We start from the raw sequence: 21949 nt of genomic DNA on the forward strand, positions 1-21949 counted from the left end.
GTGCCATTTTGTGGTCATTTTTTGAAAATGTTCAAAATACAGTTTCTTATCTCTGGAAAAATTACCTGCATATTTAAACTTTTTTCGCATAATGGAACCTGATCTAAACTACATTTTATGATTGGATAAATTAAATGTTTTACCAATGTAAAGTATTTAATATTAACCAATCATGATCCATCTAACTAACAACCCACTTATTTGTAAGTGCTGAAGTTACTTGTAATTTCAGCACCAGAGAGATTTGAATTTAACTTAGAAATTAGTTGGACTCTCCCGAGCACTTCAGCAGCCGCAATAAACCAGTATACCCTAGATCTATTGAGCCTAGCAGAGACTAGTTAAACAACCTGAGACTAGATAGTATAAGAGTAAGATTAGGATCGGTATTAGACTAAGAAGTTGCACGAATCTATCCGGCCGAAAATAAGATAGCGTGACGAGCAGACGGTGTACCCTATCCGAAATTACTCTATGAGTTATACACTCCAGTCATAACTCATCTGGTGCGACCATAAGTCTCGAACAAGACCTTACTAGATTAGAATTAACCAAAATTAGATTAGAAATTAGACAAAAACATTTAAAAAATGTTATACGACAATAATTTAATTGAAATGTCTCTCCGACTCAATAGATCAGAGCCAATATTCCGAACCATAATAGAACTACCCGGAATTGGAAGAAGACCTCGAACCAAAGACGACATACGACAAAGTAGAAACTTGCCGTATAGCTATATGATAGTTCGGCAAAAGCCAGAACAAACTTTTATATTTCGAATACTACTTGCAATGAATTTAGATTTCCATTTGCAAACATAAAACCTTGAAGTTAATCTTCAAAATCATTTCAGGCGCTAAACAAAATTAATATTATACAATAACGATTGATAAAAAGATCTAAGATCGTTTTTCTAAAACTCTGCAGTATTATACAAAACATGTTTGAAAAATATTTATTGGAAAATAAAAATAAAAATTAGTAGCATGACAATAAATGGTTAGTAATCATAAATCATCTTGTTGTTCCAGCTTCATCACCTAAAACATAACAGCAATCATCAACTCACTAATATCATCAAAACACTAAATCTTTCCTTTACACAAATTTAAAACTTTATTAAAACTTAAAGTCACTTAATTTAAAATCAGATCATCAAGGCTTATCCTTGGATCTTAAATCATTTTCTACTTAATTAAAATCTCAAATTTGATCATCAAGGCTTATCCTTGGATCAAACAGAACAATTTTGTTCTCCCCCACCCACTTAATTAGTGTCTAACGACCTCAAACGTCGATTCACTACCCAACCCTTTCTAAAAACCCAGGACTAATAGAAATTTTTACACAAAACTAATCATTCAAATTAGGATAAACAGTGAAGAACTTCGGTTATTCATCCTTCACTTGACCCCCCCTCTTACCAGACCCAGGATAAATCCTAGACTTAGTAAGTTTAAAATAGTATCTAACGAACTACTCGCGTTCTAATTATACCTGAACCTTGTGGATCGATTTACTATTCTCCAACCCTTGAACACAATCACTACCCCTAAGTAAGATTAAGTAAGTTAACACCTTAGCTTATACTAGTCACGAGAAAGTAAAAATCATTCTTCGGAATCGATATACTTTTCTCTCCAACCCTGAACAAATAGACCCAGGTTAAGCTAACCAAAAAATCGTAAGAACTAACAGTTTAAGAAAATAGAAATCATTTAACAACTTTTTGCATCCGTCATTCTAAACCTTATGTCATTTAAAAACCTAGGAAATAAACAAACAATCATTTTACACAATTGTGAAATAGATAACAAAAAATACGACCTTGTAATCACACCTCATACACAAACAGTTGGATACATTCGAACAAAACGACAAACACTAAAGAGGAAAATAATAACTAAACAAAGACAAATAACACGAAAAAGATTTTCAAAAAATCGAAACGCATTTTCAGAATCAGAAACCAACAGTTTAGACGAACTTTACAAACTAAAAGAATCAATCGATAAAAATTACCCACAACACGATCAATTATATTTTTCTGACTCAGAAACAACTTCAAATTCATCACAAAGAGGAAAAAGAAGAATAAAAAAGCAGTATAAACACAAACCAGTACATTTATACAATTGGAATCAACCAATTCGACACATTAATAATTACATATTAACAGTCATCGAACGGAAAAATGAGTTCAACACACACCCCAGGTGACGAAACTCCAGATGACGATGAAATCTTTCCTTTTATAGTAGATGCAGATACTGATAGAGGACAACACATATTTTGTCAAAATTTACTCGTAAACTTATTTGAACCCGGAATCAGTCCATGTAAAACAGAGTTCCCCGATGTAAAAATCAAAAGACAAATCATAGATCACTACTTAAAAGATATATGCAACATAACACAACAGTATGGAATCTACTCCATAGAATTCACCTCACCAAACCATAATAATAGAAAATATACAATTCAAACAGACGATCTTGATTTAGAATTTTCAAAAGTTTTTTCAGAATATATAAAAAGCATCCAATACCAAAACTCACAAAGAGCAAACTCCATTTTCACCAATGAAGTTTTCGCAATAATATATAGTTATATTTCAATATTAGAAAACGAAATCCCATTAACAAATGTCTCACCGACAGAAACATCTAAACATTTAAGAGTACGACATGAAATCACACTACTCTCTAGTTATTTAAACATCATTAAAGAAAATTTCACGAAAGACGACGTTTCACAACATACCAAACACGATTTACAAAAAATTTTGGCATGGTTCATAATAGATTATTTCACACACAATATTGATTTAATTGCGCAAGCAAGAAAAAATTTTAGACCCCAAAATTCGAACGATGATACCGCTATCACAGAACAATCAGATTATGTTTGGGACCCCGAATGGTCTCATCCCGCATTTATAAGCTTTCCACAATCAATCTCAAGTCAAGCAATAGGTACAATATCTTACATAAGAGATTACGTAAGAGTAATACCATTAACAATTGATGCAACACCATTAAACTATAATACATTTTTACCCGATACACAAAATAATAGTTTAAACTCTACAGTCATACACAACGAAAACCTCAATGGAACTAGGAATCTTACTCAACAAGATATACAGACACCATCACACTTCATAAATGAAGAAATTGTACACACAACAACTACACAACAAAGTATTTCACCAATACGCCCGAATTTAACAACACCAAGAAATACAAATCCTTCACAAACACAGGTAACCTTACAATCAACCGTTAAACCTTCGGTTGCCCCTAAATATTCACATATGGATTACCAAACATATAGACCCATGACAATACCATCAAAAACACGAAAAACATTCACTAGAAACAACTTTGCAGACCATAATTATAATTATACACATCCGTCAAAAACAAATTATCAACCACAAAGGAATTTTAATCAATATACAAAACCTCGAAACTGGGATAACCCAACGGCCCAATATAATTCCAAAAATTTTCAACCAAATCCTCCACAGGATCGCAGTGAAAATTACCCATTTTTTCAACAAAATAAAAATAAAAAACAAACACCTTATCAAATGGATTATTTATCCTCAGATGACGATTTCTTACAACCAGATATATTTGCACCAAATACTCAAGAATATCGTAGACAAGGAATACAGAAAACACGTACAAATCATAGGAATTTTTCTCCACAACCGATAGATGCACAACATCAACAACCAATTCAACAACAAAATCCAATTAATACACAATCTTTTCAACCAATTCAACAACAAAATCCAATGACTGCACACTCGTATCAACCATCACAAATGCAAAATGAAATACCACTCCCATATTATCTTCAACAACATGAAATAACAAGAAACCAACTTTCAAATTTTTCTCAAATGCCAAATGCAGCAGAATCATTACAAATGACAATGAATCCATACCTAATGGGTGGATCATCAATAACATCAAACAAACCTTTAATGGTTTTCACAGGAACAGACCCTGAATACTCTGTAGAAGATTACTTAAATGCAGTAACAGCAAATTTGATTTTAAACATTGGACCTGAACCAATTAATACGCCACTACATCAAAACTGGATACATCGACGCACAGCGTTGATACAAACAACCTTAGATGGCGCAGCCCAAAAATGGTTTTCAGTACTACCTCTAGAAATAAAATCAAACTGGAAAAGATTTACACAAGAATTTTCAAAAATGTTTGACTCCGAAAGAAACAAACAACAACAAAGAGTTTTATGTAATGAAATTCGCAGATTACCAAACGAAACCATCAAGCAAATAGCAGTACGAATCGAAACACTAGTTCGAAAAGCATACTCACTAAATACACATGACTATAAAAACACAAAGATGACAGAAATCTTAATGATGACCTTAACACCACAATTAAGGAAAATAGCAATAAAAAAGAGAGCATCCCATCCTTCTTCAATTCGAGAACCCGATTTAGATTTTCGAAAACTAGTAGACAAATTAGAACAAGCAGAAATCACGATGAAACTAGAAGAAACGGAAAATCTGAAATTACAATACGTTAACAGAATTGAAACGACTCCCACTAATATTAATAATATACAGGAATCAGAGACAGACCTCGTTGAAAAAATCACTGAAATACTCAATATTTACGAAAAGAACCCAAACTTCAAAGGCAAACCATCTTTCAAAAAATGGTGTAATTATTGCCGACGATACGGACATAGTATTTCCGAATGTAGACAAAAACAGCAAGACAATCAAAATAAACCTCAAAAATACAAAGAACCAAATAAATCATTCTATCAATACATGAAAAAAGATCAAAATCTACCGAACAAAACAGTCTACAGAAACAATAGTTCAGGAAAACCACTCCCGAACAATACAAATTATACAAGAAATCAATCACCATATAACTCAAGTTATAGAGGAAGATCACCAGAACGAAGAAATACACAAAATTCATCGCAAAATCACTACAATAGACCAAATAGTAGAAATAACTACTCCAGATCAAATTCAAATACACAACGATTTGTTTCTAGATCTAATTCCCAATCAAGAAATAACTACTATCCAAACAACCAATCACGAAATTCATCATACAATAGGAATAGAAACTACTCCTATAATCGAAATAGAAGTTATTCAAACAATCGAAATCAGAATTACCCGAACAGTCGATCAAGGAATAACTCATATAATAGATCAAACTATAACAGACCAAACAACAATTATCAAAACAGATCGCGAAATAATTCACAAAATCGACACCCAAGTTATAATAATCGTTATAGAAATTATTCCCAATCACCACACCGGAATAATAATCACTATAATAACTCTAATAATCGCCACAGAAGTAGTACACCTAAACATCAAAGACAAATCAATCAAGTACAAGCTAACCCAGAAACAACATCAGACCCCCCAGGTATTGATGACACAGTAACCAATACGTTACAACTCAATCAAGTAAACTGTACATCATCAGATTCAGAAAGTGATACTGAAAACACTCTTGCTATCAATATGATAAAAGTCGAAAATGACTATGAATCTGTCATATATGAACAACCCTTTCCATCACATATATATGAAAATCAATCAGAATTTCTTCAAAATTATTACACTACACCCATAAATTCCACACCAACGACGCAAGAAACAAACGAGATTAACACTACAAATCAAACCAATAAAAATACCAAAACAAAATGCTTGAATACAAACCACATTTATCAAAATATACAAAAAGAACAACCCAAAGAAAAAATTTGGACAATACCATTTCTCTTAGAAAGCCCAAGAAATAAAGAATTTCAACCACCAGACCTTGAAATAGATTTTTTAATTGATTCAGGAGCAGAATCAAACATAATAAACATTCCCACATGGAATGAAATAAAAACTTTACATCCAAAGCTAACACCTCTTGAAACCTCCAGTAAGTTAGCAACAGCACAAGGATCAACATTGATAAACTACGGAAAAATCCAATTATTTCTCCTCCCTACCAGAACAATGGAGCAAAGTAAAATTCTAAACAAGCCATTTAAACAAATATTCCATATCACTGATATTAAATATAATATCATTGGAATACCATTTATTTCGAAGTATATACCAACAATTAACATCCTAAACAGTAAAATATTAATCAAAGATAAATATACAAAAACAAAAGAAACATCCCTAACATTTTTTCAAAGATTAAACAAACAACCACCATTCTTTTCAAAATTTTATCCAATATATAACCAACAAAGAAAACACCTGAAACCACTATCAGGAAACATCTATAATTTTTCAATCAAACAAGTTCACCAATATGATAAAGAACAAAACAAACAAAAATTTTATATGTCAAATTTTGAATTCAAACCCATTCATAAATTTTTCAAAATCACAATCTCTTCAATAAAATATTTGAAAAATTCGAATTCAGATATCATCTCCTTACATGTCTATAACAACACACCTTACCAAGTAACATTACCTTTAGGACTTTTAGGATATTGTGAAACTAACGCTACAATATCACCAATACACGAAAAAGCCTATCGCGTAAATAATATACTCCAATTACTAGATATTTGCCAATCTACAATTCTTAATGAAGAATTATCTATAAATAATATAATAAGTAACGAAAACAGAAATACGGATTATTTCACAAAAACTCCATATTTCAAACCTACATTCAACATAAGTAACTACACAGAGGACCAACAAAAATTTTTAACAATGTTTAATTTCCAACATTCACAAATAACACAAGACGAATTCGAAAAGTTAGCCAAACAGCTAATTAAATATTCATCAGTCTATGCAACATCAAAATTCGATGTTGGCAAAATCAGTTCATCACTACATCTCCCGTTAAAACCAGACGCAGTTTTCAAAAAACAGAGAGCAAGTAAAGTACCAATTCACTTACATGATAAAGTAAACAGATTACTCGATATTTTAGAACAATACAACATTATATCACCAGTTAATAAAGAAGAACAACCAAAAGGCAACACATTCATCAACCCCGTTATCATTCTAGCTAAAGGAGAATCATTAAAAATCGTTCTCGACGCTAGATACCTCAATTCACTCATAGATGAATCAAAATGTAATTGGCCCATTGAACCAATACAAGTTATTTTAACAAAAATAAACGGCAAATACTTTACAACCGCCGATATGAATAGTGCATACAATCAAATGCCACTAGATGAACAATCACGACGTTTAACACAATTTGTTATCGGAAACCAACAATATGAATTTAACCGCTTATTCTATGGAATATCCATAGGACCAGCAGCATTTTCAGCTTTTATGAGCAAAATTTTTAGACCACTAATACTCAAGAAAAACGCAATCACCTATCTAGACGATGTTTTTATGCAATCACAAACAAAAGACGAAATGTTCAAAGTTTTAGAAAAATATCACCAAATACTTCAGAACGAAAATCTGAAGGCCGCCCCCGATAAATCACACTTCTTTCTGACAAGAGTTAAATTCTTAGGACATAACATAGAAAGAAAAACAATCACTCCACTGAAATCACGCATTGACGCTATTCAAAAACTTCAACCACCAACAAATAAAAAGAAAATCCAAGAATTCCTTGGAATGTTAAACTTTTTAAGTAAATATGTTTATAAAATGCAATTATATCTACGACCATTTTACAACATCCTTAGACAACAAAATAATTTTGAATGGAATACAGAACATCAAACACGATTCGAAGAAATAAAGAAACTTTTAACTGAACAAATTTCAAACACAATTCCAGACCCTGATCAACCATTTTATGCAATGTGCGATGCTTCGAACTTTGGCATCGGCGCAGCACTATTACAATCACATAATGGTACAAATAAAATGAACCTCATATCAGCAAATTCTCGATTATTCACTCAAGCAGAGCTACGACTCTCAACTCTAATGAGAGAATGTACAGCCATAATATATACACTGACAGAATATGAATTTCTGATACTTGGATCAAAGCATCCAACAGTTTTATTCACAGACCACAAACCCATCATTTTTCTTTTCACACAGAAATCTAACCCAAACCACCGAGTTTACAGATTTCAACTAATTCTAATGAAATTTCCAAACTTACATATAGTTTGGACTGCAGGAAAAAATCTTGCATTACCAGACACCTTAAGTCGAAATACACCACCTGAATTACTTACACGAAAAACAACAGTTGAAATACCCAAAAACATAAAATTCTACCTTGCAGAAAACGAAACATCACCCCGATTGGAATGCAAATATGCAGTAAAAACTGATATTGAACAATCACAAATAAATAATTTACAACATTTCCCACTTTATTTAGATTGTCAAAATAATCATTATGAAGTTGACCTACTTGGAACATCAACTTTCAAACCAATCCCATATTCTCAATGGATAAAAAATAACACCCAACAAAAACGAACAAAACAACACCCGCCTAAAAAAGACCATTTTCCACTAATTGAAAAAGAAGATTTAACTGATAAAATAAATTTATCAGGACCACAAACAAATGATTCAAAATACACAATAAATCAAGTTTTTGACCTCCATGACCCACTTGATACAATACCCTTATCTAAATTAGAAATCGAAAACATTTTTCTCCCCCCAACAGATACGATTACAATTTCAACACTGAAACAATATCAAAATCTTGACCCGATAATTCGACAACTGAAATCATGGCACAAATATAAAACTAAACCTATCAAAGCAGATTCAACCATTCTAGGAAACAAAACACTCCTCCGATACTTTCGCAAATTTAACAACACAACAATTAACGAAAATACAGACCTTTTAGAGTATAACCTGAATGAATCTACAGTTCCCTGTCTCCCTTTAAGTATGATTCTTATAGCTTTTAATATTTCACATACACAAAATATTAAAGGACACTCTGGATCAGAGAAAACATATTCAAATTTTATACAAAATTTTTACTTCCCAAATGCACCAATTTGGATAAAAGTACTATGCAATGATTGTATAGTATGTCAACTGAATAAACCTTACCCAAATCAAAAACAAATAGCACAAAAACAAGATTTTAAAGGACAAAGTTTGTACTTTAACCATCGTATCTCATTTGATACTAAGGGACCAATTTCACCCTCATCAGAAGGAAACTCCTACATTATGGTAATTGTTGACGCATTCACACATTATGTAGCACTTAACCCAGTACCACATTGTAATGCTTATTACGCTTACACAACACTCTATGAACACTGGATAGCAAAATTTGGACTACCAGAAATTTTAGTCACAGACAATGGTACAGAATTCATAAATAATGAAATAATAACACTATGTCATTTATACAACATTAAACACAAACCACGTACATCTCATGCACCTTGGACAAACGGCTTAGTCGAAGGTATGAACCGTTCACTACAAGAATATCTTAGATGTATCATCAACGGAAATGATACAAAATATACCGAATGGTCAGCAGATGTAAAATTATTTCCCTTAGCATATAACTCACAAATTACGACAACACTAGGAATGTCACCATACGAAATGGTTTTCAACCAAAAGCCACGCAAACCAATAATGTTTACAGCAAATTCCCATAAAAACGCACAAGGTTATTGTCAACCAAATAAAGACTCAATTTGTTATAACCTCCCATTACATACGCACGATGAAGATCATTTTCATCACCCACAAATTCTTAAATTAGCCTCCGGTACACACACCGAATGGATTTTAAATAGAGATAAGAAACACAATGAAATTTACCAAAAAATAACGAAAAAGTTATTACAAAGACAAAACATAAATGAACAAATCAATTCACGTTTTACACCAGCTTCCGATTTAAAAATTGGAACATTTGTTTTAATACCTAATTTTAATACTCAAAAAGGAATTTCTAAAAAATTACAACCCCTCCGAAAAGGACCATACCAAATAATTGCAAAACCCACTGATGTCACATATAAAATTACCGACTCAAACAAAAAAGAAATCGTTCAACATCGAAACAACCTATTACCTTATTACCCAAAAGAATACGCACTCCGCGAATTAACTCAATTATATTCTTTCACAGGATTAAAAATCATTCAAAATGAACCACATCTGAAAAACACAGAACAAAATGATAACCCCACCGAAAATCAAAACACAAAACCAACCGCCACCAAAAACAATACACAAAACCATAAAGAATCTCCAAAACCAAGAAAAAATAGAAAAATGACAGAACAAATAATACCCCAAGAAAAAATAGACAAATCAGAACATAGAAAAACAACAAGACTCCGAAATCAACCACGTAAAAACTACAAAATGTTCATCCCCCAATCTAAAATATTAAAGAAAGTAGAATTTAAAAAGTAATTTTAAGATTTTATACTTCACAATCTTGAAACCTCCGTAACATTTTTCATTTTAATTTTTCAAAATAACATGCTCACAAGTACGCAATAATTCTAGTTCAAAATAGACCAATAGGATTCATCCAATCCGCCACTTTCTCTAACTCAAACTAAGATCAATTAGACGAATAATCTAGAACTCCAGGCACATCTCTAACTATAACTTTACAACCTCCAGGTCAAAAATAAGCAAACCACTCCAACTTGACAGCTAAAATAAATATCACCATAATACCGTACCCCTCCCTTATCTAATAACCCAAAGATCAACAATATTTCCCCAACTCAGACCACGAATACCCCCAAAACAAATTTGATAACTTAGCCTAAAGTAACAAAATGAAGATTTTAATTAACCTAAAGTATAAAAATCTCACCATACCCCGGATCATTTGACAAACAAAAATAAAGAAAAAGACGACCTCCCAGTCACCATGAAAATTGCCCCCAACAATTTTTTACAAAACTCAACCCACTTGTCAAAAAACTAATAAATAATTCGACCACACTAGAAAATCGCCTCAAACAGCAAAAAATATTCGACCAAGAGATCATTTCTTAAATGCTTTTCTCTCAAACAGTTGCTCAAATACTTATAAATTTTAAACATTTTTTTTCAATACTTGAAGCCTTTATAATATTTCTTTTTGATATACTTGAATCTTTTCTAATAATCTTAATCATTTTTTGTAACATTTTTTTAATTTTCTACACTATACTCGAACTATTCCTCCAACTTTCCAAAACCCTTGAATATATCCACAGGTACGATTTTCACAACTTGTCTAAATGATACGAACAATTTTCAGTAGAACTGATATTTTTTTATTGTTTGTAATTTTCATAACATTTTTATCATCCCTCATTTTGACAATATGTAAATGTATAAAGAAAGCAATCATCACATTTGCCCTAGCAACAATTTTTCTAATTATTTTTTTGGAAGAATATTATAATAAACATAAACCTTCCCACTAAAGTAACAATTCAAAAACCCATCAAAAATTGCTACCCAACAGTCACAGAATCAGTCTTCACCGACATCATCCCAAGATAATCCAACACCACCTTCAACTACTCAAAATCCTCAAACATCTACACGAATTTCTTTTCAAGACAATCCATACACTTTTGAAGAACGGCACGCTCGTTTATCTGAACCACTAGAACCATTTCAACGACAAGCATCTCTAAGTGAACCAACATATAATCTTTACCCAACACTACCACAAGAACTAAGTAGAATACGAAACCTTAGTCAAAACCAAAACACAACAGAAATAAATAGACAAATTATACATCCTCGACGAAATAGAAATTTTCAAACTCCCCGAGTTCATTTTGATATACCTCAATCCCCATCACAAACCACTCCAGAAAACACCACTGGTATATTACCAGAAACCCCTACACTTCTTTCCCAACGTAGCACCTCAAGCTTACCATCAGATTACTTAGGTTCAACACCAACATCTGAACAAATATGTGAAAATCCCTTTAACCCCCCAAACCAGGCATCACGACTGCCATATTGGACTACACATTCATTCACACAAGGTGAACCCAATTTAGTCAATGAACCCATAGATATTTCTACGGATACAACAACATCCTCATCACTACCAGAAACATTATCACTACCATCAACACCATCAATAAGCCAATTATCACCACTACCCTTTAACTTAAATTTTCCAAATAATCTCGACGCCAGATATCGAGAACAATCATCAATAAATATTCCTTTAAGATTAGACTGGAATACATTCACAGCACCTCCACCATTATTTGGACAACATCAAGAAAGTAACCGCCTTCATAACTGGGCACTTAATAGATTACAATATCGCCAAGATATTCACAACGATATCCGTGATCACAATATTCAAATACTCCAACAAAACAGTTTACAATTAAAGTTTGAAATCACAGTTAAATTAAACAATATTACACAACATCCCTACCCATTAAATCCACCTAACATAACAGCTCAATCATTACCACCACCGTTTATAACTACTGAAGTAATATATAAATACGACAGATACACCAAAAACACAATTGGTTACATTACATTTTATAACCCATACTCAGGATTATCATACACATGTATATTCTAAAATTATTAATTTTTCTCCAACTCTTTTTTCTAGTAACCTCAAATCAAAACATAAACCCTTCCCCTCGTACAGGACCACAAGATTTATTAGTAACACATTACGATTGCGAAGAAAATGAACAAAAAACACTACATAAATATGCAATAAATCAAGTATCACAATGTGAAACAGAACCACAAGCTATAGAAACCACAGATATCATAGCAACACTCTATTCAAAAGCCCGAGCAACAACAGTTACAGGTTATAAATTCACAGCAACATTTTCCGAAAAGAAAGTACATTGTTCACAAGTCTCCAACGGAAACAAAAACCGACTTGACCATGAATCATTCTATCAAAGTAATATAGAACGCCTTTTACATCTCAATCCCGACGATTGTAAAAATGAATTACTTAGACTAAACATCACACAAAATAAAAACTCCCAAAGAAAATTAGTTAATTTTCAAGTTTTTTCAGACTCTGTACACCAATCACAACTTGAAAGACACCAAGGACATAAAACTAGAGGAAAAATACCCGTATAACGGCGCACACGGACGATTAACCTATGACCTACATGATAAACATTGGATACCACACATTGGTATAAATGACCCATCAAACTGCAAAGCAGACACAAAAAATAAAGGATACCAAGAAATAATGTTTTTCGATTGGAAAATACAACTCGAAAAAATACAACTAACACGAGATTTATCTGATAATACAATGATCTATCAAGGAATCCGACTACCTTGTAAAAATGATCAAGGATATTGCGACCCTACAACGAGAACACAAGCAACAATTGTTTGGTTCCCCGAAGATACATGTACAACATTTCAAGTAGCAAAAATACACGCTCGTATGATAAAATTTCACGAAAAATATTTCATACAATCAATTCCTTATGAACAAGTCCATCCATCACGAAAACTAAGTTCTGATTTTAGAAACATAGACAATATAGAAAATAAATTGACACGTTTTCAAATATATCAAGAAACAGAACTTGCATGTAAATACAGGAATCCACTTCACAGAACACAATACTCTGAAATATTAGTTGAATACGAAAAAGGATTCGACATGACCACTGGAAAAGTAAAAATCGACCCATATGCCACAGGTCATCCTCTAAACGAAGGAACATCCTATATACCAGTTAATTTTGAAAAAAGCAACGGACAACCTGGTGGACATCTAAAACCTTATGACACCAGAAGCACACGCTTACAAGAATTATCACTAATGAATACTACATATTTCGGTAATATCCACTATGATATTCATTTAGATATGAAACTAGATTATACAATTAGCCGAATTTTTCAAGAAATGTCACTCTCCGAATTAGAAACACTACACCAACTATGCGAATTAGAACGAACACAAATATTACAATCACTTGCACTAGCAGTATTAAAAATACCCTACGCAGGATACTTATTATCAGGAAATAGATCAAATTTTTTAGACTATGAAGGAAACATCTTATGGTTTTATACTTGTACCAAAAAAGTATCACCACTCTACGTTTTTGAAGATAAACGATGTTATAAAAGAATCCCTATCTTTTATAAGAATAAAGTACATTTCGTGGATACACTTTCACGAAGAACCTATTTCTGGGATACCGCAGTCCCATGTGGATCAGAAAATAGCCACAATGTAGTACAACTAAACCCTGATGAAAATAAATATTACCTTCTCACTCCATATCCCACATTAATGCAATCACTCAAAAAATTTTCACCAGAAAGCATTCGCGCTATCGCTCGAAACCCAAATATAGACTTACAATCAATAGGAATATACTCAAAATCAGATATTCAAATTCACATTAGAACACAACAATTCCAGGAATTATTAACACAAATGGACACAATACAAAGACAATCAATTGACCAAAACTTACGCAAACTTGCAGAAACCGCAGGTTTTGCTGATATCTACACACAAGACTATAGCGGATATTTTAAAGACATTAAAGATTATATATATCTAAACGGTGAAAAATACCGTCCCCAAGATATATCACCAATTAACATTTTTAGCTTTGTTACACTCAAAAATGAGATCCTCGATTTTCTAGGATGGCCCTACTACATCTTAGAAAAATTGACTATTTTATACGCAATGTTTAACTTTATTGGATTTCTTTTCTCACTCTTAAAAGGAATCTACAATACATGTGCTATACACACACAAGTAAACAGACAAGCAAGCGTAGCACGCATACTCTTTGCAGGATTTTTTGGAATTTTTTCCACATCTATAAACAAAATTCTTTTAGACGCACAAATAAAAGAATATAACACAAAAATAACAACACGACAAAATACATACGACGAAGAACATAACTATGTCGACACACAGCCAACGGCACCACAACTACCACCCCTACCAAATAATCATCCACTATCCCTAGTCCCACGAAATTTTCGAAATTTAGCAATCACACATAATCCAAATTTTCGACTCAATACATCACAAAGTCCCGTCCAACATATAATGACACATCAATCACAAGATGATAATACTTATGAACAAATTATTGAACAGCCCCATACCACCGCTTTTCAATCTCAAAATAATAATTTTTTTAGCCCACGATGAGCCGCCAACTTGGATCACTACACCGATCAAATTCCCATCCAACCAATCTTACCTCTTCAATCCCAATCATACCACTTTTTGCTTTTCCGCCACCCGATTTTCCATCTAGCAATGTAACATCAGGCATGAATTCCGACACTAACTCACATATTTCAGTTTTATACTCCATCTCACAGCTAAATAACCCGAATATTGAAACCCCCGATGAATTTGCCGACTCAGAACCATCTCCATCCAATAATTTTCATAACCCTTCTAATTTTTCTCAACCCCCTTTTCAACCCATATTGTCCAATAACCCTGACCCCATCACTCCCACACCCTCTTATGCTTCCCAAGTTACCCCAACCTACTCCTCATACCATTCTGACCAATCATCTCATTCTCCAGACACCCCCCGAATCTCCCCAGAACTAGATAATTTTATTACCCTCCAACAACAACCCTACCACCTTAACACCCCGACCATAAACCAAATCTCCTCCACTACAAACTCATCCAATCCCCCTACACCCTCTTCAAATTATACTGAATCATTAACACCATCATCCACATCCACTATATCTTCACTAAACACTAATAGAGCTTACCGCACTTTTAAAAGAAAATTCCCCAACCATCCTTTCCCAGCAAAACCAGGAACAGCTCGTGAATACATCAACCACCCCCAGCATAATAACACTAAAGAATTTTTAGCTATCACTTTACCCTCATTTCCACAATACACCTTAAACACCCCTCACGACGCTAACGAAACACGCAACTTTGTAGATGAATACGTTTTAATGCCCACTCTCTCTTGGACCTCATACTATCATTTCACTAACCCTCTTTGCTTACCTTTATCCAGCACTTCCATCGATATAGACCGAAACAAAGACATGCTATATCGACTAACTACACCACTAACCGCTAGACAGTTTACTTACGTTGGATATAAAAAATCACTAAAAATACACACTGCACCTAGAGCTAATGAATATACGCTAGAATACTACGATCACAACATCATCAGAGCTAACCAAGATCAATTCTTAGATGACGATCGCTTCGCTAATCCACAAATCACCGAGAAATTTTTCATCAAGACACCATATGTATTTACACTAAACATCTTCGACCGAAAGTTTGATCACATTATTTCAGAAGCACTAACAAACACACAAGCATACGAAAGTTTTAAAGAACGCTTCCAAATCTTTTCACTAACCTTTCATTTCCTTGCACCACACGAAAGAGATTTACACTGCTCACACGATATTATGTTGCGCACTAAACAAACACATACATACAGTTACTATCGTTTCATCCAAAATCACTTTGACCTCCACACACCCTCTAGACAACCACACCATCGTTTTCAATTCATCAATTCAAAATACACTTCACCGTATTTCCTAAATTTCACATATTGTATTAAAGACACTAACCTCCATGGTATTCTTCGTAATTATGACCCCATAACCCAAATGTACATTTTCTGCCCCATCACCAAGACCTTCAACGCCGAAGAATCCCGACCCTTCCTTATCCCGCACGAATTCCTACAACCTATAGAAATCCCAATTTTAGAATTCATCCACAACACTAAATTTAACCACAAATTATATAACTTAATCCAAAACACACCTTATGAGTTTGCAGTAGGCACTGAAGAACTAACCACTATTAAGGCACTTCAATTGCTTTGGCCACTGCTTCAAACTAAAAATATCATCCGCATCTTAGCTAAACTACTAACAACTTCAGAACTAATTCACGACATCTTCCCCCACGGTTTTTTCCCCGACGACTAACAGGTAAGTATGAATTAAATGAATATTACTAACTAATTACAGTATTAAAAACTCACCATTCTTTATTCATGTTTTCTTTAGATTTTTAGCCTTCATCCGACGATCACCTACAAAAACCACAAAAGACAAATAAAAATTGCAAATTTCATCCAACAGATTTCAAAAATTCTATTAATCTCTTACACTTATAAATTTATAAATTTAATACCAATGCAGTAAATTCATTTATAAAATTTTCCCCCAAAAGCAGTAAATCTAATTATAATGAAAATTTGTATCTTAAAATTCCCCCATAACTAGCAGTAAATTTCCAAATTCTATGCAGTAAATTAATAAAATGCAATTGCAGTACTAACCTTTTGATATTCTCATTCATTCGCACAGAAATTCTATCCATACTCGCACAGCTCGCCCACGAAGAATTGTTTAAAATAATGAATTTCAGTTTCAAGTTTTCACACTCAACAACTCTAACATATAATAACATATTTCAAACTTTCCTTTAACCCGGTTGGAAAGGAATCATATACTAAACAAAACTAACCAACGCAGCTTACTAAATACCACAAATCATAGAATAACAGCATGACTAAGAAAAGGAAACCAACGGTACCCAAACCGGATTAACCCAGTTTAAAACTGGATAATTTATTCTTTTGAAGACTATTACAAAGTCTTAGAAAGAAATAATAAAACACAAAAAAGTCGAAAGACAAACCCATACCACAAACAATTTGCTTTTTGGAAAAAGTACATAACCAACAAGACATAAGTAAGACCACAACAAACCCAACATAAAACGTTGTCACATAACAGGACCCCTCACAAAAACCGCATGAAATCATACTCCCACACCTGGCCTAACCCACCAGGAAGGACGTCCTGAGCATGCTCTATAGCCGGCCTAACCCACCGCGCTACACCCACGCTTTGTGACCACACCTTTATTTTTAATAAGAGCTACTCAAGGGTGAGTAACTCTTCAAAATAACCGAACTAAAACAAAAAGCTTTTGTGAAAACAACTAACTAAAATCATTATTAAAAAATATTAAACTAATAAAAGTTTTATAAAATGTAAAATCACATGATGCAATATATAGATCAGAATACAACACCAAAGACGAACATCAAAAGACAAGACGACCCCACTACACTCGAGAGAGAATGACCAACTACAATCGATATGCCGCTCACAATCACAACTCAAAGGATTTAGAGTACGACTTGACCTCGCAGAAAAGGACTTCATTGAACTAGACCAATGACCACCTCGATGACCCAAGTGTACGTACAGATCCGAGTAACCAGGCATCCCCTCCACGCACAATCTCCACGCCATTCCCAAGCTAGATCAGACACAAAAGAAGTTCTCCCCGAAGAACAGAAAAACCTGACATAGCCAACCATTCTGAAATCAGAATTGGTTTTGTTGCAGAGACTCAGTCGTTGTCACAAGAAGAACACAACGTCTTATGTCTCTAACTCCAGTTTCCTGGAACTTCCTAAACAAAAAGGAAACAAAGAAATATGATGATTCGCCAAATACCAACGTCCATCATCCATCCTTGAATTACAGAAGAACTGTTCTAAAAAACTCTGTAAAACCCGGATGGGTGGAACCTGATCTAAACTACATTTTATGATTGGATAAATTAAATGTTTTACCAATGTAAAGTATTTAATATTAACCAATCATGATCCATCTAACTAACAACCCACTTATTTGTAAGTGCTGAAGTTACTTGTAATTTCAGCACCAGAGAGATTTGAATTTAACTTAGAAATTAGTTGGACTCTCCCGAGCACTTCAGCAGCCGCAATAAACCAGTATACCCTAGATCTATTGAGCCTAGCAGAGACTAGTTAAACAACCTGAGACTAGATAGTATAAGAGTAAGATTAGGATTGGTATTAGACTAAGAAGTTGCACGAATCTATCCGGCCGAAAATAAGATAGCGTGACGAGCAGACGGTGTACCCTATCCGAAATTACTCTATGAGTTATACACTCCAGTCATAACTCAATAACACAACCATGAAGTTCTGAGAATTGTTTGCCTATCAAGTCGAGAGTGTTTTGAAGATTTTATGAAACCAAAACCTATGAAACTAACCTTCGGCGTGTAATCGTTATTGCTAGTATTCCTGATGGTGCAGAACGTTCTAGAATAATCACGAAGCCTGTGTTGGAAGAGGAAGCGTGGAACGCTTACCCTTACACTAAGACGAAGTACACCTGTCACCAGGCACCGGCCATGATCAAAGACAGCTTCTCCCTCTCCATCGAGACCAAGTACCTGAACGATATCGGCAACTCCGAGAACGTGTTCAACCTGTCAGCCTCCGAGCTCAGACAACGCAGAGTGTACCACCTGGACATGATCAATGTCAGTACTACGCACTACCTGTTTCGAAATCAACAAAAATCTTGACAACAAATTTAGGAACTGATGTACCAATTAGGCTAGCATTGTTGATTTTTAGTTAGTTTTTGAAAATAGACTGTATTCTATCAAAGAAAAACTTGAGAACAAAAAAAATTGTGACTAACATTTTCACCATCTGAAATCTTCAATCATTTTTTTGACCTCGTACCAGTATAGTGTAGTAATATATCTCTTGTTCAGTTGCATGTGTTGTTTTTTCAGGACTACAAGGACGTGTATGTGGAGGAGGAGGACCCCCTGAAGTTCGTGTCAGAGAAGACGGGGAGGGGTCCCCTGGGGAAGAACTGGATCAAAGAGAGGGATGGTCAGAAGGAAATCCTCTGTGCATACAAACTGTGCAGAATCAGATTCGACAACTACTTCTTTGGACAGAAAGGTACGTACCACCTGACTTCACAGGCAACCAATGCATCATTATACGATTAATGAGGGTTTTACGATCAAGGGCATTATACGATCAAGGGGATTACACTATGCAGGCTCATTTTGCAAATGGTTTTGAAGCAGTGAAACTAAAGGTATTCTTATGTGTGCTTTAGTGGAGAATGATTTGATCCACGAGCGTGCCCTTAAGAAGTTGCTCATTCACGCACACCGACAGGCGTGGTGTTGGCAAGACGAATACTATGGACTAAAAATGGAAGACATGCGAAAACTAGAAGCAGAGGCAGCCGAAGATCTGAACAAACGCTTTGCAAATATCGACGCAAACGGAAACATCAAGGAAAGTACAACTGAACGTTCGCATCCGGAAGGTTCAGAAGCAAACAAAATAGCAGCCAACAATCCGGAGAAGAACGGAACCTCATCAGCAGTAGACGCTCAGTCCAGAAGACGAAAGGTCGGCAAGTTGGACTCCGTTTCGAGTGATGCCAGCAATGGAAGACTAACTCAGTAAGTTGTTTCGCATAGTTAAACTGAACCAAGTCAATAGAATTTTTGAATCCGAATACTTTTCAAATGAGTAAATGACTTGAATTTTACAGTTTTTTAACTATGACATTTTAATGCACAATGATAACGCAACATTTGATTTTTTTTCATAGTTTAATTCAATAATTTGCGGAATAATATTTTGTTCAGTGAAAAAGTTCCAAGTGAAAATGGCGATGGCTTTGGCAGCACCAACGGACAATCGAATGACAGTGTTGTCAACTACATTTCGCCAACTTCTCTGGTCAAGGAACAACTGACAAGGTCAGCCGAAGCTTCACCGAATCAACGTCATTCCGCCGAGCCAGTGTCACGGCAGTCAACAAATCTGGTAAGGAAAGGATGAGATGCCTCATCTTGTACATATAAGCCAATCTACTTCGTTGGGCATTGATTATACGAGCATAGCGTAGTGTGATAGTACGATGCAAATTTTGTTTCCGACCTTAGTCGCGTATGAAAAGGCTATTTTTGGTGGCAATTTGGTATTATGCTCTTAATGCAGCCTACTGGTTCAAAATTGCCACCAAAAAGCATCAACTGAGTTAACTTTTTACTAATCAAATGTCAAAGCACGTGGTATTATACTCTTAATGCAGCCTACTGATTCAATGTGCTTTGACATTTGATTAGTAACAAGTTAACTCAGTTGATGCTTTTTTAATTCATGGATCAAATCGGAAAAAGCTATTTGCTTCATAGGACAGTTTGGTAATTAAAATCCCATTTCAGAATTTCCATCTCGATATATATTTCGCGTGTTTTTTGAAATGCTTTAATGCATAATTTGGTTTAATTTATTCTATTTTGTTACATCCAAAGTTTGTGTGGTTGTCTTTAGTTTTTCACACTCCAAAATACTCCATGGAAAGTTTTAGTTGTGCATGTGAATTTTTTTGTGCTTCTGAATCTTCGCTGCTTTCTCGCTCGGGTTTGCGAAGTTGCAGGTTCGTCTGTGTTTGTTCTTAGTATACATAGCCTGAACCAGCATGTAATTGTATGATTTTTATGCGACATTGATCAAATTTAGAGACAATCACACAAAAACGTTATTCAGTTTTTGCATGATTCCGAAAGTTTTCAGGGCCATTGATTTTGAAAAAACTCCTAGTAAAAATCATTTGGTGTCAGTTTTTATTTCTTTTTTCAAAAAAGAATTAGTCGATAAAGTAAATCGATAAGATAAAATTAAAGGTCTGGACCTATGGATTTGCCGGCCTGGGCAATTAAAATGGTAGAAACATCCATTGCTGAATAATAATAAGTTTTTTCGATAAACCAGTGCATCAAGTTAATATTGTGCCCCGATTATCTCAAGCTTACATAGCTCCGAGATACAAAAAAGGAGATCCAACAGCGGCAATTAGCTATAGGCCATTTCGGTAACAAATACTTCATTAAGCTAGCGAGTAGCTAGTGTTTTAGTATAAAACCTTTTTTTCTTACCTAACTCGCAAGTAAAAGTTTTCACTTATGCATTTTTGCTATAATCGCGATCCGAAGCAGTGGAAATTTCATAGCATGTTCTCGGCTTTGTTTGTGGCTAAATAAGTGTTCATGGCTGAGTTGTTAGTGTGTGAGAATCATAA

The 21949-nt window shown here is 34.2% G+C and overlaps 1 protein-coding gene across 2 annotated transcripts in view; it reads left to right on the forward strand.

The window, feature by feature from the left end:
- LOC134853936 (protein retinal degeneration B-like) overlaps positions 1–21949 on the forward strand; it is a 78336-nt gene that overhangs the window by 17815 nt on the left and 38572 nt on the right. For both annotated transcript variants that reach the window (XM_063869924.1, XM_063869925.1), the window contains exons 3-6: positions 19148–19367; positions 19629–19803; positions 19967–20321; positions 20511–20691. In XM_063869924.1, the coding sequence (XP_063725994.1) occupies positions 19148–19367; positions 19629–19803; positions 19967–20321; positions 20511–20691 (931 nt within the window). The remainder of the gene's footprint in view (positions 1–19147; positions 19368–19628; positions 19804–19966; positions 20322–20510; positions 20692–21949) is intronic.

Source organism: Symsagittifera roscoffensis, chromosome 9 (assembly GCF_963678635.1).
Source record: "Symsagittifera roscoffensis chromosome 9, txSymRosc1.1, whole genome shotgun sequence".
NCBI classification, from domain to species: domain Eukaryota; kingdom Metazoa; phylum Xenacoelomorpha; order Acoela; family Convolutidae; genus Symsagittifera; species Symsagittifera roscoffensis.